This window comes from Pyrenophora tritici-repentis, chromosome 2 (assembly GCF_003171515.1).
Source record: "Pyrenophora tritici-repentis strain M4 chromosome 2, whole genome shotgun sequence".
Lineage (NCBI taxonomy): Eukaryota > Fungi > Ascomycota > Dothideomycetes > Pleosporales > Pleosporaceae > Pyrenophora > Pyrenophora tritici-repentis.
Genome location: NC_089391.1, coordinates 2354461 through 2379628, shown reverse-complemented (window position 1 = coordinate 2379628; position 25168 = coordinate 2354461). Strand labels below are relative to the sequence as shown.

The window sequence follows — 25168 nt, the reverse complement described above, 5'->3', positions numbered from 1 at the left end:
CCTGGCCCAAACGTCAGCGCGTGGCAGCGGAACCAGCCCGTTAACTATCGATTAACTTTTTTCCCTCGAACATTTCGCGCCTTCCTCCACAACCCCGACCGAGCGCCTTCTATACCAACTCACAACATGTCGGCGCAAAGAAGTGCAGTAAAGACTACATACGAGGTCGATCGTACCATCCAACCTATTTACTCGGGTGGAAGTTTAGCATTGAGCCAAGATGGGCGCATTCTGGCCGCGAGCTTGGGTGAGGACGTCCTTTTGACCGACCTCACCAATGGGCAAGAGCTAGGCAGAGTTGAAGGAGACGGCGAGGCAATTACAGCGCTTATATGTAAGAATTAACCTTTCTGGCGACAACAATCGCTAATGCAATCCAGTAACGCCTTCGGCATCGCATCTCATTGTGTGCTCGCGCTCGCTCTCTATGCGCTTCTTTGCCCTGAATGCCTCAGATACTGAAGACGACACCATCGAACTCGAGCTTCTTCGTACTCTAAAACCGCATACATCTCCTGTGGTTACTTTAGCCACAGATCGCACCGGAACCTTGGTCGGAACCGGAGGCGCAGACGGTGTGGTCAAGGTCTGGGATATTCGCGGTGGTTACACCACACATACCTTTCACGGCCATGGTGGTGTTGTATCAGCGCTACACTTTTTCGAGGTAGAAGTAGCTGAGCGGGAAGATGCAACCGAAAACAACAAGAAGAGGAAGAGAAAGTCAAAGCAGGAAGATACAGAGTCCGACCAAGCTCAGGGCGAGAGCCAGATACAGTTTCGACTAGCGTCTGGTGCAGAAGATGGCAAGATACGGATATGGGACCTGCACAAGAGGAAGAGCGCTGCAGTGTTGGACTCACATGTTTCAGTGGTCCGTTCGCTGCACTATTCACCCCAAGAGAAGGTGCTCATATCCGGCAGCAGAGACAAGACTTTGATCATGTGGGACTCTCACAGGTGGAAGTCTCAGCGTACCTTGGCTGCACTCGAAGGTATCGAGAGCGCCGGTTTCATCGCAGATGGCAAGATTCTCTACTCTGGTGGAGAGCATGGTCGACTACGACTCTGGTCTGTGTCGAATGGACGGGAACTCACACGAGAGCAAGAGCCTGGCATTGAGACGGACGAGATTGTCAACATTCTCTACTACCCATCCCTACCGTACTTGATTACGGTACATGCCGATCAAGTGCTCAACTTCCACACCCTCAAATCTGCCGAATCTCTTGTTGTGGAAGAGACCATCGAACCCCTGCCAATCTTCCGACGCGTCTCTGGAACGCATGACGAAGTCATTGACATTGCATATGTTGGACGAGACAAGTCTCTATTAGCATTGAATACAAACTCGGAAGACATCCGGATAATTACGCTGAACGAGTCAGAGGGTGATGATGCGACCGAAGGAAGATACTTTGGTGCCGACGTGGGGTTGCTGAAAGGGCATGAAGACATTGTCATCTGTTTAGACGTGGATTGGTCTGGGCATTGGCTAGTCACTGGTGCAAAAGACAACACAGCTCGGTTATGGCGACTGGATCCTAAAAATGAGTCGTATACCTGTACTGCCGTACTCACTGGTCACGCCGAGTCGCTAGGAGCCATTGCTCTACCACATGCAGCTCCCCAGGAATCGTCAGCAGCCTTTACAGACCCGCTATCACACCCGCCAGCATATATTGTCACTGGGTCTCAAGACCGGACTGTAAAGCGATGGGATACCACAAAAGAAATGAAGGGCAAGCTACGAGCAAAGTATACCCGCAAAGCACACGACAAAGATATCAATGCAATCGACATTGATCCCTCAGGAACCCTCTTCGCATCCGCTTCCCAAGATCGCACAGTCAAAATCTACTCTTCCGCAGAAGGAGAAGCTATAGGTGTCCTCCGTGGCCACAAACGAGGTGTCTGGTCCGTGAAATTCGCACCTAAAGACTCTCAAGCCCCCAACTCTGGCAACAAAGGCTTGATCGCAACGGGCAGTGGAGACAAGACAGTCAAGGTCTGGAGTCTAGCAGACTACAGCTGTCTCCTCACTCTCGAAGGCCACTCCAACAGTGTCCTAAAGCTTTCATGGCTACCCTACCGCCCTGTCGACGCCCGCGACAAACGCGGTCCCCAACTCGCCTCCGCAGCCGGCGACGGCCTGGTAAAGATCTGGGACTCCATCTCGGGCGAAACAATGACAACGCTTGACAACCATACAGACCGCGTGTGGGCACTAGTATCGCACCCCACGACCGGTGTGCTGGTCTCAGGAGGCGGTGACAGCGTAATAACCTTCTGGCGCGACACAACTAGCACTACCCTCGAAGCGGCCACTGCCCAAGAAACCCAACGTGTAGAGCTCGACCAAAAACTCCAAAACTTCGTCTACGCCGGAAACTACCGCGAAGCAATCGTTCTAGCCCTCCAGATGGACCAACCAGCCCGGCTCTTCTCCCTCTTCAAATCAGTCGTAGAAACAGAATCTCCAGATTCCGACAGCCTGTCTGGTCTCGCCTCTGTCGACGACGTCATCGCTTCTCTTGCTGACGAGCAGTTGTACAAGCTTCTCCTTCGTCTGCGTGACTGGAACACTAATGTTCGGACAGCGCCTGTTGCGCAGAGGATTCTTTGGACCGTGGTTAAGAGTTTTCCGGCCGATAGACTGGCGGGGTTGAGGCCGAAGGGCAAGGTGGGGGCTAAGGGCAGCTTGAAGGATGTCTTGGATGCGATGAGGGTTTATTCCGAGAGGCATTATAGGCGCATTGAGGAATTGGTGGATGAGAGCTATTTGCTAGATTTCACACTGGGGGAGATGGATGAGATTGTGGGTGGCATAGGGGGCATGGGACTGTTGGGGGAGGGCATGGAGGGGGTGGTCGTTGAGTAGGTGGGAAGATAGATGTGTTTTGATGGTTTGTGGGATGAACCAGATTGCTGATAATGAAATCAGCTTGTTCAAGAGTTCAAAAGATCGAGTTATGACTCACGTGTACAAATGCAAGGTTCTCAGATAATGAAGAGAAGAAAACAGTTCGGTATATTACATGATTGTTCAATCTCACATTCATCAACGCGTCTACAGTCCGACGCGGATGTCTACTTATACACAGCCACCCAACCACGATACATCACAGACTACCCAACCCAACCCAGCTCAACCCTTCCTACCCTTCCCCTGCCCCTGCCCCTTCCTCTTCTCCCACACCATAAGATAGGCCTCCTTGGTAAACAGCGTCTCGGCCCTCTCCTTTTCGACATACAAATCCTGAATCCCATACCACTCCTCCCTCGCACGATCCTTGACCTGCACCCTCCACACTTTACTCTCCTGCTCACCCTCAACACTATCATCCTTCTTCTTAACCGCCTCGTGGGTGATATTCGCCACAAGATCATACCAGATGGGCTCACCGGGCGGGTACTCCTTTGGGTTGGGTTCAACGTACGGTGCCATATCGAGCGAGTGTACGGGGAAGGTGACGATGGTGGGGTTACGCTCTGAGACGAACTTGTTCTTGGAGAAGCGCTTGATGTTGAAGAGGAGGTAAGGGGGAAGCGGGTGGAGGAGACGGTATCGAACTCGATTCTTTGATTTCTCCTGGGGTGTGACACCGTTGTATTTCGCGAGGATATTAACCAGAGGCACCTGGGGGATAATGTTCTTCTCGAGGGCATCTTGGAACAGTGGTGCAGCGGGCAAGTCGAGGGTCAAGACGAGGAACCGTGTAATTTCCGTTTGAACGGCCGCATCCTCGAAGCGGAGGCGGTCACCGGCATCTGCGCGGGCGGTGATTTCTTGTTGTTCGATTTTGAGACGGCCTTGGAAGACTTTTTGGATGATGGAGCTCGAGGGCTTGGTGCGCGAGCCGCCGACTGCGAGGTGCAGGTTGTTGAGGAACCAGGAAAGGAAGTCGACAGGATCGGATTGGTTGGTTAGGGTGAAGCGTTTGGAGGAGCGGAGGGAGATTTCCTGGAGGAGTTCGTGAGGGGAGACGTGGGTTTTGAAGGCACGTGGGTTCCAGATTTTGCGCACGAGCGTGCTGAAGCGCTGGGCGAGCTGCGGTTTACCTGATAAGTCCTCTAGCATGAAGTAGTTGCGTAGTGGGACTACGTGTGACAGAGCTTGGATTACTACGTTGAAGTAGTCGTTGGCTTTGATGTTGTTCATGCCTACGAAACCCGGTATATACTCGCGATTCGAAAGGTCCCAGGATACTTTTGGCTCCTTGTCTAGCTTTGCGACTTCCTCCTTGCTCATGCGCGGGTCTACGACAAACTTGATGTCGTCTAGGGACTTTGACGTCACCTCGTAGCCTTCTGGTAACACGTACACCTTCTTCGTCTCCATATTGACGTAGACATGGTGGCCCTCCTCCAGCGCATGGAAGTATGCCTGTGACTTTGGCCCTCGGCCCTGGTAGTATTTCCCGCATACGAGACAGGCGTAGACGTTGATGTTGGAGAGCGTGACGGAACAGAGCTTCTCAAAGTCAAAGTCGAGAACCTTGCGGTTTATTGTGTCGAGATACAGATCTGCGTACCCAGCTTCTGGTGCTGTTTGGCGCTTCGGCGCAGCTATGGCGGGCTCGTCGTCTAGGTCGTCTGATGCGCCGGCTTCTGCGAGGTCCGCATCCTCTTGATCTTGCAGTCGTGGAGACATGACATGGCCATTGCTGGTCGCGCCGTTCGACTGTAGCTCTTCCATTTCTTCATCTTCAACTCTTGCTCGCTTCATTGCTGGTGAAGGCGCGTCGTAGACTTCTTCGAGCGGCTCCAACGCCGGTCGCTTTGCCATTGTGGAATGTAGAGACTGCTGTAGCTTCCGGTGTTCGATTTCAAGTGTACACGGCTGAATGTATGTGAATTTCCGAAAAGGTTAGTTGTGGATCAAAAGTTATGGTCCAAAGTTGTAGGCATCTACGGTCACGGGGTCCGGTGAAATCATTGGCCGGGGAAGCTCCGTGCAAACACATCAAACACAGCTTCAACGCGGGCAGGGCGAGAAAAAAGTCGCGTCCAGGCACCACCAGCGAGCAACGCCACAACTCTTGAGATTACTCTCTTATTTGTTTACGACTGCTTCTAAGATACCCCCCCTTGCTGGTTTCGGAAATAATTGCAGCATGGTGAGTATTATGTATGTAACTACGACTGCCACTATTGCTAACGATATGACCAGTCCAACCCCACTCAGATCTTCGCAGAAGACGTGACCGAGGAGAAGGGCGAGAATGCGCGTCTCTCGGCCTTTGTAGGTGCGATCGCGGTCGGCGACCTGGTGAAGAGCACATTGGGCCCAAAGGGCATGGACAAGATATTACAGTCTGCGTAAGTCTACACTGCCCCGCCATGTGTAAACATTCCAACTCACGTATGTAAAGGTCTACGGGTGAAATTATGGTCACCAACGACGGTGCTACCATCCTGAAAGCGATTGCCCTCGACAACGCCGCTGCGAAAGTGCTAGTCAACATCTCCAAAGTCCAAGATGACGAGGTTGGCGACGGAACTACCTCAGTCACTGTTCTTGCCGCTGAACTGCTTCGCGAGGCGGAGAAGCTGGTCGACCAGAAGATCCACCCCCAGACTATCATCGAGGGATACAGGATAGCCAGCAATGCGGCGCTGAAGCAGCTGGAGAAGATTGCCGTAGACCACAGCAATGATGAGACGGCTTTCCGGAAAGATCTCGAGTCCATTGCCCGTACTACGCTGAGCTCCAAGGTTCTGTCCCAGGACCGAGAACAGTTTGCCAAGCTCGCAGTAGACGCCGTCCTCAAGCTGGGTGGATCGACCGACCTCACACACATTCAGATCATCAAGAAGGCGGGCGGAAAGCTCAAGGACTCATACCTCGACGAGGGCTTCATTCTCGACAAGAAGTTTGGTGTCAACCAGCCCAAGAGGATAGAGAATGCCAAGATTCTGGTTGCAAACACAGCCATGGATACGGACAAGATCAAGATCTTCGGCGCAAGAGTAAAGGTTGACTCAACTGGCAAGCTAGCCGAACTGGAGAAGGCTGAGCGTGAGAAGATGAAGGCCAAGGTTGAGCGTATCAAGGCACACGGCATCAACTGCTTCGTCAACCGACAGCTCATCTACAACTGGCCCGAGCAGCTGTTTGCGGATGCGGGCATCTGCTCCATTGAGCACGCCGACTTTGATGGCATTGAGCGATTGGCCCTTGTCACTGGTGGTGAGATTACGTCGACATTCGACCACCCTGAGAATGTCAAACTTGGCCACTGCGACTTGGTTGAAGAGGTCATCATTGGAGAGGATGTGCTGATCAGGTTCTCCGGTATCAATGCAGGACGAGCATGCACTATCGTTCTCCGTGGTGCTACTGAGCAACTACTCGATGAGGCCGAGCGGTCGCTACACGATGCGCTTGCAGTGCTGTCACAAACTATCAAGGAGCCAAGGACGACCCTTGGTGGTGGCTGCGCTGAGATGAACATGGCAAAAGCCGTAATGGAAGCTGCACAGAACGTGGCTGGCAAGAAGGCTATTGCCGTTGAATCCTTCTCCAAGGCTCTCCAACAACTCCCCACCATCTTGGCTGACAACGCCGGTTTTGACTCTAGCGACCTAGTCACACGGCTCCGCAAAGCAGTCTACTCAGGCTTGACCAGCTCGGGCTTAGATCTCCTGTCACCCGGAGGTGGCATTACAGACATGAGGGAGCTAGGCGTAATCGAGAGTTATAAGTTGAAGCGCGCCGTGGTGTCATCGGCCTCTGAAGCAGCAGAAGTGAGTTTTATACATGATGATCTTGTTCGTACATTTGACTGATATTTCACAGCTTCTTTTGCGAGTAGACAACATCATCCGAAGCGCACCGCGGAGACGTGAACGCATGTAAGGGTGAGGTGAGCAGAGCAAGCTTGGTGTTGCAACGCGTTCAGCACTAGATAGGGTGTAGATCACAACGACATGAATGCAGTCAGACACAAGCACAAGCATGAGTACTTGGTCTCCCTCTTCTCACCCGTTCCGGCGGACAGGCGCGGTACGAGGTGCGGAATAGGCAATACGGGACGCCCCTATGCGCCTGCATGCGTCGGGCCTCCTGCAGGCTCCCGTGGACCAGTGAAGTTTGTATGCATGATGATAACACATGGTGGTCAATGAAATACTACGATGAATGTATCAATACAAATTCTTTGTGATTGAGCTTCCAGCTTCCATTCTTTTGAGTTTTGCTCCGATGGCGGGCGTCGGTGTTGCGGTCTAGCCCAGCCACTGAGGATTTGGCCGAACGGTTGGGGGGTAGGACCGCAACGCTACCGAGACGCTTGCCCGCACATCATGCTTGGTTTCATGTTGGTGTCTCACGTCTTGCCATGGCAGTGCCGATGTTTGTGACATCTGTGTGGGGCAACGGTCTGCGCACCCGAACAGGAAGCTTTGGACTCTGTGCTCTTGCACACGGTTACAGAGAGCAAGCTTGGAGGGCTTGTGTCTGGGGAATTTCATGCGATAGGCGGGGTGTAAGATGGTTCAGTGGCGGTGGGCGGTGGTGCCGATCGGACTTGCTGGCGCGCCATGGATGCGGGGTGTGGAATACTGCTCGCTTATGGCAGATGGCGTCCTGTAACTATGCTTGTCGGTGAATTTGAGGTTGGTTCAATTCAAGGTTTAAGCATACAAGTGAATTGCTGGCATGTCAAACTTCACATTCATGGGGACGTGGATGGTTCTCGCCTGCTACGGCGTGTTTCGAAACAGGAGGGAGTGTGCGAGAAGCGTACCGGTACATACGGTAGGGGCTGTGTGGTAGTGAGAGACGTTGGGGTTGGTGCGGCTTACTAGTCTCGGTCGCTCCCTTTCTTCTGACTGTGTTGGTGAAGGCACAACAACGATACGCGCACACGTCACACCCATTTTCTCTCCTGACGCCCCAGGTACCCTCATTGACCATTTTTCAAACTCGACGTCCGCCATCGTTACTTGTATCAATCTCACCATCTTTTTGGCGGTACCTGCGTATGACGGCGCCAAGTACTCCCACGGCAACGGTGCTAAAATAAGGGAAACAGGCGAGTGTGTCGACAGGGAGCTTAGTCGGTAGCCGGCTGACGAGGCCCAAGCCGGACCCCAGTTTACGGCGCACGTTCAGCTGTACGGTAGTCCCCGCGCCCTAATATCGAGTCAAAATCGCTGCCACAGGCATCTTCTCGCTCTCTTGAAGCACCCTCATCACCGCCCGCTCATGCTCCATCACCCTCGCCATCGCCGCCTCTCCCAGGCTTCTCACTAAACCAACATACGACCCGCAATGCCGCGTCCGCGCCGGCCGCCTGGTGCTGGCTCGGCGTTTACTACTCTCGCCCTCCTCCTCCTCGCCGGACTTGTGGTCGCTCAGCAGCAGCAGCCACTTGAAAATGACGTGCACAAGACGTCCCCCCGCGCCCAAGTCCATGTTGAGCATGCACGAATCATTCCACCACCACCACCGCCACCCCCCGTCCACAACCAACGGAGAACTAGCCAGAAGGATAAGCTAGGGGACGTGGCCGAGAAGCGTCGACCCTACACGCCCCTTCTAAGCCAGAATGTGCGCGCCATAGCAACCAAAGTTCCTTCTGCTCCAGCCATTAGTGCTGTCGGAGCCCATCCTGTCAGATATGCAGCCTCGGGAGGCCTCGTTCCCGGTGCGCGCTCTCTGCGGGATTGGGAGGTTGAGGACTTTGTTCTCTTGGCGACCGTCGATGGCCATATACATGCACGCGATCGCTACGATGGCAATGAGATTTGGGAGCTGACGGGCCGACCCATGTTGGAAACCATCTACAACGTATCCGAGGGCGACGTCGGTCCCCCACCTTTTGTATGGGTGGTTGAGCCCAGAGAAGACGGAGCTCTCTATCTTCTCTCGCCTGGGCCCCACCCACATCTCCAGCATCTGGGCGTCACGGTCAAGCAATTGGCTGAGAGTGCACCCTACTCGAGCGATGATCCGGAGCTTCCGGTTGTCTACAATGTGGAGAAGAAGACTTTTATGATTCTTGTCGATGCCGCGTCGGGCAAGGTCAAGCAGAGCTTCAGCCCCGGTGGCACCTTCCCCAACGACGACAGTTGCGCTCCGGAGTCCAAGAACTTCTTTGCCCGAGAACGCGACTGTCGCGGCGTCATCGACATTGGTCAGACCCAGTACATCATCACCATCCACAACAAGAAGACGAACGAGCACATCTGTACGCTCAAATACGCAGAGTGGAACCCCAACAGCAGAGACAGGGACCTGCAGTCACAGTACGACCAGACGCTCGACAAACAGTACATTTTCACAAAGGCTGATGGAGCGGTTTCCGCCTATGACTACAAGCGGCCCAGATCGGCCCAGGGGCGTCCAGTTTATACACATCAGCTGCCCGGTCCAGTGGCACGTGTATTCGACGTCGCCCGGCCTTTGAACGACCTGTCTTCAGAACCACCACTGGTTCTACTGCCCCAACCAACCGGACCAGTCCTCCACGAAGACAGACTTAACTACGTCGTCATCAATCAGACTGAGTCTGGAGCGTGGTATGCTTTGTCCGAAGCTAATTACCCCGCCGTCACCTCTGATGTGCCAGACGCACCTTGCTACAAGCAGAGCGAGGTAGTATACGACTGGGATGCTACCTACACTTTGCCGGATAAGAGCAGCCTCATTGGTGTTCACAGATTGGACTATAGGGTTCCCACTCAATATACACAGCTGCCAGCCATTCCCGCTCCGACGTACTATGAGACTGTCAACGAGCAAGTCACCTCAAACCCCCCAGAGACATCGCCTAGGGAACAACACCAGGCCCCGACCATCGACGCTCCGCCACAGGCACATGTTGAGGCGAAGTGGAATTATTCGTACTTTTACATTGTTGTTGTGCTATGTCTCCTCGGTGTTGGGGCTACCGCGAAGCCAACAATAGTCGAGTCTGCCCTGAGCTACTCGAAGAAATTGATGCATCTTAATAAGACCAAGCAGCCTCTTCCCCCATTTCACTCTTCCCCACCTGAGAGCGAGAAGAAGGAAGAAAAGGTTTCGAGAGTACCTGATGCGGAAGACGTTACCGAGAAGGCAGCCGTGGAAACCCCAGAGACTGAAGTGAAGGTTGCCATTACGGAGGAAGTCAAGGAGAAGAAAATGGTTACCTTTGACATACCGGCTGATGAAGAGGAAGACCTGACGCCACTTTCAAGGACAACGACTGTCGATGTCGACTTGGAAACTGCCATTGAGACTACTACACCCGAAGTGCAGCTCAGCGGTGATGCTCAATCAATGGCTAACAGTATCGATGACGTTTCCCAAGACCCCGCAGCCCCTGCCACTCCCAAGAAGAAGAAGACTCACAGAGGCAGACGCGGTGGACGCAAGCTGAGCAAGAACCAGCAAAAGGAGGAGGACGAAGTCAACCGTATCGTGAATGCTGCTAAGCAGCTGGAAGTTGGTCCTCGCCTTCAGCCTGACGAGCTCACTGTGAGCGGCGGCGATGTGCAAAATGTGTCCGAGATCAAACGTATTGGCAAGTTGACCATCGACCAAGATCGACTTCTTGGAAACGGAAGCGGTGGTACATTCGTGTTTGAGGGCAAATGGAAGGTGTGTTGTGTCTTTGTATATGAGTATCGATTACATGCTAACGTTATTGTAGGAGGTCAAGGTGGCTGTCAAACGCATGCTACCACAATACTTCGGCCTTGCGGAGCAAGAGGTCAAGCTTCTTCAGAACAGCGATCCCCACCCTAACGTCATCCGGTACTTTGACGACGAGAGGGACGAGAACTTTCTCTACATCGCGGTCGAGCTTTGCCAAGCCAGTCTCTTCGACCTCTACAAGGACGGACGGCCATGTGAAGAACTCAGCGAGGCACACCAGCAATTGGTCAACAAGATTAGCGGCAAAGCTGCGCCTTGTTTGTATCAACTCGCTGCTGGTCTCAACCATCTCCACCACCTTCGCATCATTCACCGCGACATCAAGCCCCAGAACATTCTCATTGCACAGCCTCTGATCACCTCAAAGGATGACGTACGCCTGGTGATCTCCGACTTCGGGCTCTGTAAGACTCTTCCCGACAACGTTAGTACTCTTGTCGGAACGACGGGAAATGCGGGCACCGTTGGATGGAAAGCCCCCGAGCTCATTTCGCAACCCAAGGAACTGGCCAACGGAAGCTCTCAAGGCTTCTCCCGCGATTCGTCAAGTTCGACCGATCCAGTTGCACAGGGCGTCAAGCGAGCTGTGGACATCTTCTCCCTCGGCTGCGTCTTCTACTACGTTCTGACCGGTGGCTGCCACCCCTTCGATGACGAGGAGGGCTGGATGCAAATCCGCGAATACAACATCAAAAAGGAGAAGTCCAATCTCGATCGTCTCCTCCTCGGCGCTGACTCGGTTGAACCCCACCACCTCATCCAGTGGATGTTGAGACCCCGGCCAGAAGACCGTCCCACAGCCTTCCAAGTCATGAACCATCCTTTTTTCTGGGACGACCAAAAGCGCCTCGACTTCCTCTGTGACTGCTCCGACCACTGGGAGCGCGAACCCAGAGACCCGCCGTCGGATCACCTCGCTCGGCTTGAAGAGTACTCTCATGACGTTCTCGATCATAAGCGCAACTTCTTGGGAAAGCTCGATCAAGCCTTTATCAACTCGCTCGGTAAGCAGCGCAAGTACACGGGTGACAAGATGCTCGATCTGCTCCGTGCGCTGCGTAATAAAAAGAACCATTACGAGGATATGGAGGATACGGTCAAGGCAAAGGTGGGACCGCTGCCGGGGGGTTACCTCAGGTACTGGACGATCAAATTTCCGCAGCTGCTCATGAGCTGTTACGAGGCGGTGTTGGCATGTGATTTAGACCGGGAGCCGAGATTTAGGAAGTATTTTGAGAGTATGAAGTGAGAGTGGGAGTAGGGAGAGCGGTCGTTGGTGAGGGTGGAATCATTGCTAGCGAAGACTTTGAGGTATTAGGTAGATATCAGGAGCTTGACGAGATTGATTATCTCAACACTGCTGTTTGTTATCACTTATACAAATACATTCTTTTGTGAGACTTCTAAGAAAATTTCTTGGTATCATTCAAACATGACAGATCCCCTCCAGTGACAAGTATATTCTTCATGCCACCTGAGCTGTACTTTGTTCCTGCTCCTGCTGCTCCTCCCCAACCTCACCTTCCTCTTCTTTCTCCTGCCTCAAAGTACTCGTCGGCACCTCACTCTCTTGCCCCGCCTTTCGGAACACCGCCTGCATCCAACACCTATACATCTTCAGCCTCCTCTGTCTATTCACCAACATCCTCCTATCCACACCAATATGCGCCACCTGAAACGCCGGCCTGGGCGCATCCAAATCATTTACATCACAAACCATGCCCCCCTCCTTCTCCTCACCCACAACATCTGGATCCCTCAGTCCCAGCCCCTCCATCTTCTGCTCAATTTCCTCCTTGACCTCCTCCCCTACAACCTTTGTATCCGCCACATTCCCCACCTGTACGCTCTCCATCCTCTTCTTCGCAGCCGCGCCGCCCGCCCAAATATCCTCTAATTCACTCTGCTCGAAGAAATAAACCCTCGTGCCATCGCCCCTAACGTAGAAGTTCTCCTCCATATACCTCCCCTTTTTAAACCTGACCTGTGCTAAATCGCCGCGCCCGTAGTCACGAAATAGCACTTGACCACCGGGTTTAAGCACGCGCCAGATATTGCGGACGGCTTGGTCCCACTGCTCGGGCGCAAGTGCCGAGAAGATGAATATCATGAGAACGACATCTACGCTGTTTTCCGTGAGACCGGATGGTAAACCGGCGTTGTCAGATGTAGGCGGGGAAGCTACATCCCACACATCTGCTTGAATCCTTTTCCCGTCATCGTAAAGCTCATGACTGCGTATCAACTCGACAGCCTTTTTCGAAAAATCACAAGCATGGATCTTCAACCGTGGGTTCCGACTCCTCTCAAGGATGGGAAACGCGCTATTCCCCGCGCCAGCACCCACCTCCAAGAGCGTAGCCGCCGGTCCGTCCTCCCGCCCCAATTCCTCCAGAATCGGAAATTCCTGCGCTAGCCACTTCCTGTTCTTGAAGAAATTGGTTTTATTGTTCTTGTAGAATTGGTTCCACCATTTTTCCGGCTGCGCGTTGTAGCGTTGGCGGTCGAAGTCGTTGACAGGTGAGGCGCGCTGTGCGCTGTATTGAGATTCGGAGAAGGCGAGGTAGGAGTCGTCGACGGTTACGTGGTCCCAGGCGTTGAAGTCGAAGATGTTGTCGCCTTCTTCTAGGTAGCGCGAACCAAAGGTAAAGGGGTCGCTGCGTTTTTGGTTGTTGGTTGGGTCGTGGGAGCGGGAAGGGGGGAGGCGGTTGGGTTGGAGTGAGGCGGGGACGCCGTAGGCGTCGTTTTCCGTTGGTTCTGCTGTTGGTTGTGGTGGTGAGGTTTGTGTGGGGTTTTGAGAGGAGGTCTCAGGGGCTGATTCTGATGTGTTGGGTGTTGAGGTATGTGGGATAGGGTCAACTGTGACTGCGAAGCGCATGTGTTCCATGGCTTTTGACAATTGCTGTCTAGGTTGTTGTTTCCTCGATACGGAATTATCTGTTTGAAATCTTGAGTCGCCTGTCTCTTCCGCGCCCATAGAATTCGTCGTTTCCATATCTGCTGCCATGGTTTTTCGTAGATGTGATTTTTTTGGTCGTTACTGCGGGGGAACGAGGGGTGGATTTACAGAGGGGAAATATTCCTAACGCTAACATCCGAATAGGGACTAGATCAGCCGCAATTGCCCTGGATATGAGGGCGTCATGCCCGTAGAGCCGCAATCCTTAGCGCAAAAAGGTCGCTGTCCCATGTGAAAGCGCGACTTACTACCTGAGCTTGCTATATCTACGCCATCATGTCGCGGTGACACCTCGAAAAACTTCCCACCCACTCATTTCCTCTTCCAACCAACTCCAACCCACCCTGACCACCAACAATGGCCACCCTCAAAACCACCACTCGCGCCATCCTCCCCAAAACTACTCTCACGCGTCTCCCCCAACGGCGAACCTTTCTCCCCAACCCCTTCGACGCCCTCGCCAGCGCCACAAAACCAACCCCCACCCCAAATCCTCACCGCCGTGCGCACGCTACCCTACCCCTCCGCACCCATCTACAGCATAATCGCCGACGTCCCCAACTACCAAACCTTCCTCCCCTACTGCCAACGTAGCGACACAACAAAATGGTCTGTGCCCGATAAACAGTACCACCGGCGCTGGCCCTCCGAAGCCGTTCTAACCACTGGTTTCGGCGGCCTGACGGAGAGTTTCACCAGTCGCATATATTGTATACCGGGGCGGTATGTGGAGAGTGTGGGAGGCGAGACGGAGACGTCGTTGAAAGGTGAGGATATTGCGCATCATTTTGAGGAGGAGGGGGGTAGGAAGATCGGAAGAGAGAGCGATAATGGGCTACTTACGCATTTGAGGAGTAAATGGACGGTGGAGGCTGTGCAGGATGATCAGACGCAGGTTAGTCTTGCTGTAGAGTTTGCGTTTGCGAATCCGATGTATGCGGCATTGAGTGGGGGTGTGGCGCCCAAAGTTGCCGAGTTTATGATTCGCGCGTTCGAGAAGAGGGTCGAGGAGTTGTTGGAGGGGGGATAAGAGGTTGATTAGAGCCGGGTTGGGGGAGCTGGATGGGAGTCGGTTGAAGAGATAGGAGATAGTGTGGACTTGTACGTTACGAAGGATGGAAATGGATGCTTGACGGATAGGCTGCATAGAGTGCTCTAATCGAAACATGGCACAATGTAATGGAATGATTAATGTCGAAAACGTATTGAATTATTATTGAGTGTGTTGTACAATGTTAGCTCAACAAACGATCGCTATAAGAGCTGTGACGCGCGCAAAAGACACCATGCCATGCTACGCTATGCAAACAACAAACCGACCCTTAACTGAAGGTATCCCAGACCGCAATGTAATAGTAACGCCGTTCCTCGTATCCAAATCTTACACTCGTCCCTCTTACACACGTATTCTCATACCTCAACATTCCCTCAGCACCCCCTAACTATTTCCCTCAAGAATTCCCCTCAGAATACTAGCCCCAGGCCCAACAAGCGCATCCCTCAACTCCTTCTCCCCAACCACACTAGCAACCCTCCTATCTTCGACCACTACGCCCGGAAACGCCTTGCCCCTCCCGCGTCGACTCGGGGTACCAGCCCCGACATCCAACGAACCCGCCTTGCCCTCCACAGCCGACACCAAAGATAGCGTCTCCAAACTGCCCACAATATCGCGGAACTCGGTGCTGGTGAGCGGATGAAGAATGTTCTCGCGCTTGCACAGTACGGTGTAGGCTTCGAAGAGTTCTTTGATGGTGGGGGAAGTGGTGTGGGATCTTGATGGTGTGCTGAGGACGCTGTCGGCAGCTGAAGCGCGTTTCTGCTTTTCGATGGCGGAGAGAGAGCAGAGAACGGCTTTTTGTTGGAGGTTTAGGTTTCGGAGACGTTGGCTGGTGCCGTTGCTGAAGACTGCGGCTGTGATTTTGGCCATGTGGGCAATTGTTGCGCGTGGGGCTGTTTCGACTGTAAGGGAGGCTAGAGATGCGGAGATGACGTTGTTGAGGTCCTTTGTCTTGGTGGGGGAGCGTGGAGCTGACGATGCGAGGTTGATGTTTTCGACCAGTGGCGTTTTTGTTGGCGAGGGAGTGGGCGATGGTGTGATTTCACTGGCTTTTTTGATGTGTTGATCCCGGGTGTCGGCTTCAATCAGATCGATTGCTCGCCGGCAGATGTCAAAGGCTTTTCGAAGATCACCGGATTGTGCTGCAACCTTCTTGGAAAGAAACATGATGGCGGTGGGATGGATAAACGGCAATTGGCCTACGCCGGCTGGTAGGAGTGCCTTCAGTTTTGAAGTGATGACCGAGGAGATTTGTGCTGCGTTGTACGGAAGGAAAGGCAGTAGCTGAGGCTTGAGACCACGAGCCTTGAGTCGTGGGAGAAATCGATCTGTGAGGTCGAGCGCGTTCGCAATACCGACAAGTACCAGGCCAGACGACTTTTGGAGCGACCATTCAAAAATGTTGTAGAAGAGGTCGATGTCTAGTTCCAGGAGATGGTCCACTTCGTCCAGCGTAACCACATATGACGTCTTGCGTTGCATGAATAGATTCTTGAGTGTCTCCATTTCCTCGCCCTCCGCAACCTCAGTAATGTCCACAAACTCCTCCAAAAGTGTCCGGTACAAATCCACCGCATTCTTGACGCTCATGCAGTTGATGTAACCAGTTCTAACAGAGGCTTCCGATGATACTGTCCGGCAGACATCATTGACGAAAGCGCTCTTTCCAGTACCTGGCGGGCCAGAAACGTAGATGCATCCCGATTTGTGACTTTTCGTTCGCGTAGTGATGAAAGTCTGGAGCTCTTTTCTTTCCTGCTCTCTCCCGAATAGCGCTGTAGGTGCGGAACCCCTGGAGAAAACCTGGCGCGCTTCATTGTAGACTGTGGGTGCTGTATGTCGGGGAGTGCCTGGCGTGAGTGGTGTGCGGGGTGTCAATGGCCGTCCCGCAATAATGAGCCGATGTCTTGGCGTGACTGCGACCTTGCCGGCAAGAGCGTCACGATGTCGTGGTGTTGAAGGAGTAGGCGCAAACTTCTCCGGTATATCAACAAGCGCCTTCCGTGGAGAGTTTTCTTTTGATGGCGAAAGTGGAAGTCGTGTACCAGGCGCGCCATGTTTGGCAGGTGTCGAACCAGTCTTCCTGCCACGTCTTGTCGATGGCTTCTCCTCCGGCTCATCCACATCCATTGCATCGAGATCCCGCACATTTTGCTTCTTCGGAGTGACAAACGGGTTCTCATTTTCTCCCTCATCGTGAATGACAAACTGGCTCCGTTTCGCGCGAGTTGCGACGTTTAATTTTGATTCTGCAGAACGCGTTAGAGATGTGAATTCTAGAACATCACGGAAGGAGCGCCGTTTGGTCGTACCTGGAGTAGCTGCGTTTGCCGCACTGCGAGTCCTCTTTCCCAAAACAGTAGGAGCCATCTTTACTGTATTATGGGAAGTTGCGATGGGTGGTTTGCAGCGTGGAAGGTGGAATTGACGATGGTGGGAAGGAGTCGAGCTGAGGCACGTTAGTAGCAGGCGCCATGAACGCGACGCGTTAAGTGGCCTTAAAGCGGCATAGCGCTGCCGCGCACGTTAGCTGCACTAAGCCTGTTCGACCACCCCCTTCCACCCAACCAACTTTTGACATTCATCTGAAGTGGCATCGTAGAGCTTAGCGCGAAATCTTCGTGAACTCTGTACTCTTGGCCGCGTTCGATGCGCATCGCCATTACAGGGGTGCTTTACTTGGGCCCAAATCGACGTACGCGTCCATACTCAACCGGCATCTAAGCTACACCACTACAATACACCAATCCTGAGGTTGCCGAACCATGCCTGCCTGTATCGCATTCAACAAGATCAGATTCTGTTGAGCGCCCTGGAGAATTAACATGACGCGAATGACATGGCGTGTCATCTCTATCACGTGTTCTGGCATAATAGCTTCAGAGTGTTCCATCGCTCACCATAACGAACGTATAGTTAGAGCTTATCGAATATTATTCTCGGTTCATTTCAGCACTGGAAGCCAATAGTTTGGTACGATTTTTGCCAAACCGCTGAACGGAGCGCCATCCACCAACCATCTTACAGAAATCCTCCACGCCGTGCCATGCTGCAGGACATAAATGACGTTGGGTTGCTCAAGCGGCATTTGGGACGTCACAAGAGCTATGGAAAAGTCATGTTGTTTGCTTAGAACCCCCGCTGCGCCTTGTAACCACCTCCCAACAGTGCTCTTCTCGTCATCAGCACCTGTTGCATGTCTCCTGTCCATGGGCCGACCTGCAGGCAATGCCTAATTCTTCTCACCGCCACTATTGTTTGCGTAGTACAGCGGGGTCCCATGCTGTTGCGCCAATGCTGTGGTTGCACAAGAAGTAGGGCTGTTATCGAATGTGTAACATGGGTAAGAAGAACATCTGATGATATAAGTAATATGCCTCAGCCCATCCCATATTGTAGTCTCTAATCGGTATGCAGCCTGTCATCGTTCAGGTACAGTATTTCTATCTGTTCAGATGCAGCACTCATGATGGCTAGAATGGCCAATATCTTTGACTTTTTCCCGGCTGCTCATGCCCGTCGAAGGCCTGGGTTCAACGACATGTTTCACGCTCAGGTGCATCCTTACTCATTTGGCCCCTTAGCGCGAGCACCCCGATTCCCATACGAAGATGAACCGTTTGGTGAATTCCGCGATGTTGCGAGGATGATGGTGAGTTATCCTTACCCCTTGACTTGCCAACTTTCTGACCCACAATAGCCAGGCATCGAGGAGAGTCTTGAGTGTCTTTTCCACGAAGGTGTCATAGAACCAGGCGAGTTATCAACGATACTCGAACGACTTCAAGGCATACGCCACTGTCAGTGGGGTTTCAACGGCGACGGCCCAGAAACGTACTTGCTCGCACGAGAGTTGGAGAGAATATCGAGGAAACTACAACGAATGTATCATGACACTGGGATAGGCCATTTCTCGGCACTAGCAGACTATTTCATGTACATGGGGAGGAGCTTCCAAGTTGGACCGCGACACCGCCGATTGCGTACTATTCCTCAGCAACGACATAGGCCCTGGGGCTTTCTACCGCCGTACTTTGGCTACGATTATGATGATTGAACCTCGTTTCCAGGCGGCCATTTGATTTATCAGCTTGTTTCGCGGGCCGTAGATGACGAAATTGAATGCGCTGGGTCAACTCGGGCCTCGTAGCAATCGCTATCTCAGATACGACGTTGGAACCGATATGTCGTTGAGAGACTTGCTTGTTGTTCCACTACAGTCTCGATCTTCTCATTTTCGACAAGTAGCGACTGAAGATACAGTAGCTAGGCCAATGACACGCAACACTTGCCTTGACGGCGAGGCGAGTTAGGTTTGGAAGGGACCTGGAGCCTAACTACTGAAGGGTAACAGGGATGTAAAAATGTAGATAGCTTCGAGAAATCTTTCATTACACCAATGTGTCTCAATTACGTTCTGAATGCTTGATGTCTGGTCATAGATATTATCAATTCCTCCCAACATATCGTATACATCCTCCACAGTCATCTCTCACTTCTCTTCTTGCACTCCGTCAGTCTTTGCGTCATCTTCTGCCTTGCGATTTTCCCCTTCCACATCATCAGTCTTCGCGTCGTCATCTGCCTTGCCCTTCACCTCAGCCACCTCGTCAGTCTTCACGCCGTCCTCTGCATTGCGCTTCTTTCCTTCCGTATCATCAGTTTTGGTCTCGTCCTCAATCCGAGGCATCTTGGCTGCGGTCATCGGTTCAGAGTCATCTGCCTTGCGTTTCACACCATCTACCTTATCTGTCTTTGCGTCTTCTTCGATCGTGGGCATCTTGATCGCGGTCACCGATTCAGAGTCATCCGACTTGCGCTTTACCCCAGCTACGACGTTATCCGGGACCAGACCAAACGGAGGAATAACCTGAGGAGGAACAATCTTCTCCGGTACAGACTTGGGCGTCGACAGAGTGGGTGGACGCCCCGAACTACCATTCTTCATGAAGTTGACATGTTCAATAGCAACTGCATCCTCGCCGTCATATCCTCATCCTCAACATCCTCCACAATCTCACCCTCCTCTTCCGACTCTTCGGCAATGGCAATAGGTTTCCGCACATCGTACGTCTCACCATCCAGATCATGGAGCAGAAAGAGAGTGGTACTATTCGCCTCGCGCTCCTTCCTCTCCCTCTCCTTCTTCTCCGTCCTCCGCTGCGCCTTGTTCAGAGGCTTGGCAGCCGCCTTGAGCTTTCCAGCAGCCTTCTTTGCAGCCTTAGCGGCTTTCTTCGGCCCCAGATTATCTAGACTCATGGATTTCAGGGCGATGTAGCTGGCTCGTAGGTCCTCGGGTACTTTGACTTTGCGCTGTCCTAGTAGGTTCCAGAAGCGGTCTACCAGCTTCCGAGTTGGGAATAGCTCTTGGCGCATTTCGTTGAGCGCATCTTCTTGCACGACTTGCTTCTTTGCGGCTTCGCGGTTGCTGCGGATCGTCTCGTATGCTTTGTGGAGGTCGCGGCGCAGTAGCGCGTTGATGTGACAGACACGGTAGGCTTAGTCAGCGATCTCGGCGGCGGTCGCACCGCATTCGAGTCGGTTCTTGATGCGACCAGTGTCATTATCTTTGAGCTCTGGTTTGGTTTCCTTGGGTTTGGACGTAGGATCCTTGGCGGCGACGTTGGTAGAGGGCATTTTGGAGATATGGTTTGGTGTGGTGCGTGTTGGAATATTCGAGTGCTTGTGCAGCAGATAAACAGTCAAATGTTGGAATATGTCGCTAAGGTTGACGATTTAGAAAGTTTTGAGAGGAGAGCTAAGGTGCTGTTGTCGAATGACGATGTCTGCGTGGGAGTTGTTGTACAATACTAGCGCGCTTCTTCACGTTCACTAGCCCCACTTTAATGTTCCTTCTCTCTCACTTTGACGTAACAATAGCGCTGTGACTCATATATCGCGATGACGTGCTATTGGATAGAAGACGATTGTTTGAAGTTTATCGCAAATGTCGGTAGGAGCTTTTTGGTAAGACCATAATGCAGTGTCCAAGAATCACATATGGAAATCACAGCTATGTAACACTAATCTTGCCAAGTGAGATGATATATCAGATGAGGAGCATTTTCCAGGCTCTCTATAGTTTCTCTCCATCAACTATCAAGGGTTTTCCAATCCGGAAATCATAGATTACCAAAGTTTACACATTGCAAGGCGATCACCATATGGTCCTTCTCAAGGTCACAATGACCCTCCCCAACTATATGTGAAAGATGCTGTGTGTCATTGTTGTCTATTACATCAATTCTTTTTTTGACTAATTAACGAACAGTATCGCGTTTGCGTCTGAAAATTGTGGGGAAGTGTCTAGTGAAACCGGCATATGCTCTGTTCCGATCTCGGGAAGCAGTAGACCTATGGTCAGGCAACCATCTGCCGTGTGAGCCCCCCGCCGTTGTTTGTGCACGTGCAATCTCCACGTGCAGTTGGCTTGCTCATCTGTTTCCACTGTGCTCAAGACCTTTATATTGACCCCACCAGTGAACATCAACAGCGTTCACTGTCGGCCCTACAAAGGTTGCTATATATCTAACAACTGCCAAAACCCCAAGTCCCCTGAGGTCTACGCTGATACGACACATTCACGATGACCTCTCACGCCGTCATGTGCGAAGATATGCGCGCTCACTTCATGGCAGCTCTGATGGAAACTACAAGTACCTCGGAAAGTCAGGCGCACGCGATCAATTCGGCCGTGGATACAGCTTACCAGGAGATTTGTGTCATCGTCATGCAAAAGGTCATCCATAGTCTTCTAGACATTGGCAATGCATACAACGCATATTCCACCCAGGCCAAGATGGTTGAATTGCAGCTCAAATCCCACCGCGCCAACCCAGTTCCCAACGCCAAGGCAATCGAGACTTTCGAGAAGCTTTTGTCAGTCATTCAACAACACATGGCCGCCCACAAGGCTCATGGAATTGCATTCAAGGCCGGTCTGCGCAACCCAGCCCATGCCAACCCACAGGCCCTCCTGGACTTCGTGGCTGATGACGGCAGGGGATACATGGCCATGACGACGGAATGGAACTCGAAGAGGTTCATGGTCATGAAATCAGGTGGTCCAGAGATTGCGACTGTGATGGGGAAGTTCTTGGAGAATCAGATTGGTGCCGTGAAGGGCCAAGGTCCAGAATTAGCAGCACGCATGAGCCAGTGGGACAAGGACGAGAAAAAGGGCAAGGCCAAAAAGAGCAAGAAGAACAAGAAGGGCAAGAAGGCCAGTGCAGAGGGAGAGTAATGTTCAAGCGTTCCACAAGACGGCCTGAAAAGGATACTAAGGGGTACATTCTAGAGCATGAACATGGACGGACGTTTTGGATGAGAGGACTAGAAGAGTACGTGTGTTCTGAGGGTGTGGAGAAATTCGGGATATCGGCGCCCAGAATGTACGAAGAAGCTCGGAAGCTTGGGACATGACTTTGAAAGAATGCCAAAAAATGCTTGTTCAAAAAAGTCCACATAATAATGATGTTTACTTTTGGTGGGTGCATTGCAGTACCGAGCCTGTTGTAGATCCCAGCAGAACCGAACTGCCTAATCGAACTGACGAAGGGTTTGCGCCGCCGATCGCTTCCTATCTGATCTCTAACGTGCGGCTGAACAACGCCATAAACCTTTCCTTTTCGAGAATTTCCAACACACTCATTCTGGATGCGCAGCGCTTGAGTGCTGTGGATGCAGGAATACTACGCGATGTGCATGAATGATGACGGCAAAGACGCTTCCGTTCATGTTGTGCTACTAGGCAGAAGTCAGTAGGTAGATGTGCATATAACATGGAGGAATCCACCTGCCGTTTCCAAGACATCACAATCATCCACTCTCTTTCCTATCCAATATGAAGTGTTATACTTCTCTTACGCTTTGCTTCGCTGCCATTGGTTCTTTCGCTGCAGCAAAGAACTCTTCTACCTCTGCTCACCAGCCGACTGTGAGCGCACCACATGCCAACCCATGGAAGGCATTGTCAAAGGCAGAGGTTGCGAGTGTAAATGAAATATTGCAGGAGAGTATGTTTTTGACGGGCAATCAAGGCTCAAGTCACGACAGTTACATGTAAAGTTGGCGTCCGAACACTTCTGTTCATCAATTAACATGCTCTTAGTGTCCAAATCTCCCTTTTACATCCTAACAAAACCGATGTCTTGCCTTTTCTTCACGGCAACTCCTCCGCACCCGGACGCTATGCTCGAGCCACAGTTCAGATCGGGGCCACCAATTCCTCCGACGGATACTGGCAGGAATACATGGTTGGCCCGCTAACAGCTGCGGATCCATCAACTGTCGAACCATTGACTTACCCATTCCAAAATTCGGAACCTGGAAAGACTGTTATGGATACTGCCGAATCTAACAACGAGTTTGGAATGTTCATCACACGGTTTGCCGAAGAACATGATGACATCTGGCAGAGATTGTTCAACAGCGTAAGCAATAGCTCATTTGGCCATTCAAGCAACAGTAACTCACATTAAAATAGTCTTTCATGGATGGACTTGTTGGCCTTCGACTTGGCGCCCCTAACTGGGACGAGGATGGTCGTGTCATCGCCTGGACGTCGGTGTTCTCTGACCCCGGCACCAACCTCAGCAGTGTAACGGTTCTCCCACATGGCTTTTCCATCAAGTTCGATCTTACAGGTCGCAACTGGGAAGACTGGAAGGTCATGGGCTGGTATTCACTCGGACAATTCTGGGAAACTGCAGATGAGTTCCGCGCCGTAATCAACGCCCCCGATTACCAGATCATGCCCCCGAGTGCGCAAGATGGCGATTGGTCTTCCACGGACCAGCGTGGTGAGCCCTGGCCTTTGGACGATCTCCCTCCCCCACAGCCCGTATCACAGGGACCACAGCGATTCAGGATTGACGAGGAAGAACAATACGCCACTTGGATGGACTTCAGCTTCTACCATACCGTTTCCCATGACATTGGCCTTTCTCTCCACAACATTCAATACAAGGGGAAGCGAATCATGTATGAGCTCTCTCTACAAGAGTCACTCACAGCCTACGCTGGTTCCGATCCCTTTGCTTCTCAAGCGAACTTCTTCGACACTACCACTGGAATGGGCTCTACACTGCAACCTCTCGTCAGAGGCTACGACTGCCCTGCGCATGCCACTTATCTGCCTGCGACCTGGACGCAAGTAAATGAAACGATGACCCAAAAGGACGCCATTTGCCTTTTCGAACACGATACCGCTTACCCAATCCGCCGACATTCCTATGCTGGGTCGTCTCCCCATACTAGTGTAGCAAAGAACATTGTGTTTGTCATGCGTACCATTGCTACCGTTGCCAACTACGACTTCATGATCGACTACAGCTTTGCCTACGACGGTGCCATCGAAGTCAATGCCCGTGCGTCTGGATTCATCAGTGCTGCATACTGGGACAACCAACCGGAATACGGTTTCCATATCCACGACTTCTTGTCCAGTAGCATCCATGACCACGTCCTGACTTTCAAAGCCGACTTTGACATCAATGGATTGAGCAACAGTGTGCAGGCAACGAAATTTGTACCGACGACCACAACCTATCCTTGGAGTCAAGGCCGCTTGCACAACACCTTCAAGGCCAACAGAACGTTCATCGCAGACGAGAGCGAGGCAAGCCTTGATTGGCACGACAATGACGCAGTCCTCTTCGCTATCGTCAACAAGGACACGCCGAACCGCTTCGGAGAGTATCCAGGTTACCGGTTCAAGAAGAACGCAGGAGTCAACCATCTCACGCAGACCAACTCGACGGGTACTGTCAACTCTGCCATATACGGAAACCACCACTTCTACATTACGCAACAAAAGGACACGGAGCCTCGAGCTGCAGACCCATTCAACAAGTTCAGGACAGCGGACCCACTCGTCAATTTTGGAACTTTCTTGGACGGCGAGAGCTTGGACCAGGAAGACGTGTACGTATTACCTTGCCTTTCCCTTCTCTGTAAATGACCATCCAGCTAACAATCGACAGTGTTCTCTGGTTCAACCTGGGCATGCACCACATGCCGCATACCGGCGATCTGCCCAACACCATGTTCAGTTCTGCACACTCGACCATGCGCTTCGAGCCCTTCAACTACCTCGAAGGCGACCCATCGGTGGCAACCAACCAGCAAGTGAGGATCGACTACGACACCTCAGGAAACGTCGAATACGTGGAGGAATTCGGAAAGATGGTTGCCAACGCGACCACAACCTGTCATTGAGTGCATACCAGCTTCTTGGTAAATGAGAGATGGAAAGGTATTCTTCTGTAGCTAGACATTCGTTTAATAAATTCTTGCACTCCTAACACGAGTTGCCCTTTTTACAAATACATTTTTGTTAATCTCGCTGGATTCTTCCTTAGCGGTTTCGATCCTTGCCACAACTGCTTGAAATTACATAACACAATCGGCTATTTTCGTCAAACCGAACAAGCAAATAAGGTATTTAGCGAAGACGTGGTTGAAAGCTGGGGCCGCAGCTAGTGTGGCCTATGGGTGCGCC

The 25168-nt window shown here is 52.1% G+C and overlaps 11 protein-coding genes across 11 annotated transcripts; 6 read left to right on the top strand and 5 right to left on the bottom strand.

The window, feature by feature from the left end:
- Positions 1-126: 126 nt before the first annotated feature.
- On the top strand, positions 127-2881 carry PtrM4_063620 (WD40 repeat protein; the record flags this gene model as incomplete). Its single annotated transcript, XM_066105633.1, has 3 exons — positions 127-334; positions 381-673; positions 761-2881. 3 exons carry the CDS (start codon positions 127-129, stop codon positions 2879-2881), a joined length of 2622 nt encoding a protein of 873 aa, XP_065964260.1.
- Positions 2882-3148: 267 nt separating this feature from the next.
- Positions 3149-4789, bottom strand: PtrM4_063610 (UBP12, Ubiquitin C-terminal hydrolase; the record flags this gene model as incomplete). Its single annotated transcript, XM_066105632.1, has 2 exons — positions 3149-3154; positions 3200-4789. The coding sequence occupies 2 exons, from the start codon at positions 4787-4789 to the stop codon at positions 3149-3151; spliced, it is 1596 nt and encodes a 531-aa protein (XP_065964259.1).
- A 328-nt stretch (positions 4790-5117) lies between these two features.
- On the top strand, positions 5118-6862 carry PtrM4_063600 (GroL, Chaperonin GroEL (HSP60 family); the record flags this gene model as incomplete). Its single annotated transcript, XM_001933075.2, has 4 exons — positions 5118-5120; positions 5174-5322; positions 5376-6750; positions 6803-6862. 4 exons carry the CDS (start codon positions 5118-5120, stop codon positions 6860-6862), a joined length of 1587 nt encoding a protein of 528 aa, XP_001933110.1.
- A 1416-nt stretch (positions 6863-8278) lies between these two features.
- Positions 8279-11897, top strand: PtrM4_063590 (SPS1, Serine-threonine protein kinase; the record flags this gene model as incomplete). The annotated part of the gene is made up of 3 exons (XM_066105631.1): positions 8279-8416; positions 8495-10591; positions 10644-11897. The coding sequence occupies 3 exons, from the start codon at positions 8279-8281 to the stop codon at positions 11895-11897; spliced, it is 3489 nt and encodes a 1162-aa protein (XP_065964258.1).
- Positions 11898-12113: 216 nt separating this feature from the next.
- On the bottom strand, positions 12114-13655 carry PtrM4_063580 (Methyltransf-12 multi-domain protein; the record flags this gene model as incomplete). Its single annotated transcript, XM_066105630.1, has 1 exon — positions 12114-13655. One exon carries the CDS (start codon positions 13653-13655, stop codon positions 12114-12116), a length of 1542 nt encoding a protein of 513 aa, XP_065964257.1.
- A 1390-nt stretch (positions 13656-15045) lies between these two features.
- PtrM4_063570 (CDC6, Cdc6-related protein, AAA superfamily ATPase) lies at positions 15046-17037 on the bottom strand (the record flags this gene model as incomplete). Its single annotated transcript, XM_001933071.2, has 2 exons — positions 15046-16916; positions 16980-17037. The coding sequence occupies 2 exons, from the start codon at positions 17035-17037 to the stop codon at positions 15046-15048; spliced, it is 1929 nt and encodes a 642-aa protein (XP_001933106.1).
- A 1096-nt stretch (positions 17038-18133) lies between these two features.
- PtrM4_063560 (uncharacterized protein) lies at positions 18134-18724 on the top strand (the record flags this gene model as incomplete). Its single annotated transcript, XM_001933070.2, has 2 exons — positions 18134-18319; positions 18368-18724. The coding sequence occupies 2 exons, from the start codon at positions 18134-18136 to the stop codon at positions 18722-18724; spliced, it is 543 nt and encodes a 180-aa protein (XP_001933105.2).
- A 435-nt stretch (positions 18725-19159) lies between these two features.
- PtrM4_063550 (Tymo-45kd-70kd multi-domain protein) lies at positions 19160-19615 on the bottom strand (the record flags this gene model as incomplete). Its single annotated transcript, XM_001933069.2, has 1 exon — positions 19160-19615. One exon carries the CDS (start codon positions 19613-19615, stop codon positions 19160-19162), a length of 456 nt encoding a protein of 151 aa, XP_001933104.2.
- Positions 19616-20166: 551 nt separating this feature from the next.
- On the bottom strand, positions 20167-20304 carry PtrM4_063540 (uncharacterized protein; the record flags this gene model as incomplete). Its single annotated transcript, XM_066105629.1, has 1 exon — positions 20167-20304. One exon carries the CDS (start codon positions 20302-20304, stop codon positions 20167-20169), a length of 138 nt encoding a protein of 45 aa, XP_065964256.1.
- A 949-nt stretch (positions 20305-21253) lies between these two features.
- PtrM4_063530 (uncharacterized protein) lies at positions 21254-21971 on the top strand (the record flags this gene model as incomplete). The annotated part of the gene is made up of 2 exons (XM_066105628.1): positions 21254-21825; positions 21965-21971. The coding sequence occupies 2 exons, from the start codon at positions 21254-21256 to the stop codon at positions 21969-21971; spliced, it is 579 nt and encodes a 192-aa protein (XP_065964255.1).
- A 539-nt stretch (positions 21972-22510) lies between these two features.
- PtrM4_063520 (TynA, Cu2+-containing amine oxidase) lies at positions 22511-24885 on the top strand (the record flags this gene model as incomplete). Its single annotated transcript, XM_066105627.1, has 4 exons — positions 22511-22728; positions 22778-23099; positions 23153-24591; positions 24651-24885. The coding sequence occupies 4 exons, from the start codon at positions 22511-22513 to the stop codon at positions 24883-24885; spliced, it is 2214 nt and encodes a 737-aa protein (XP_065964254.1).
- Between the last annotated feature and the right edge of the window lie 283 nt (positions 24886-25168).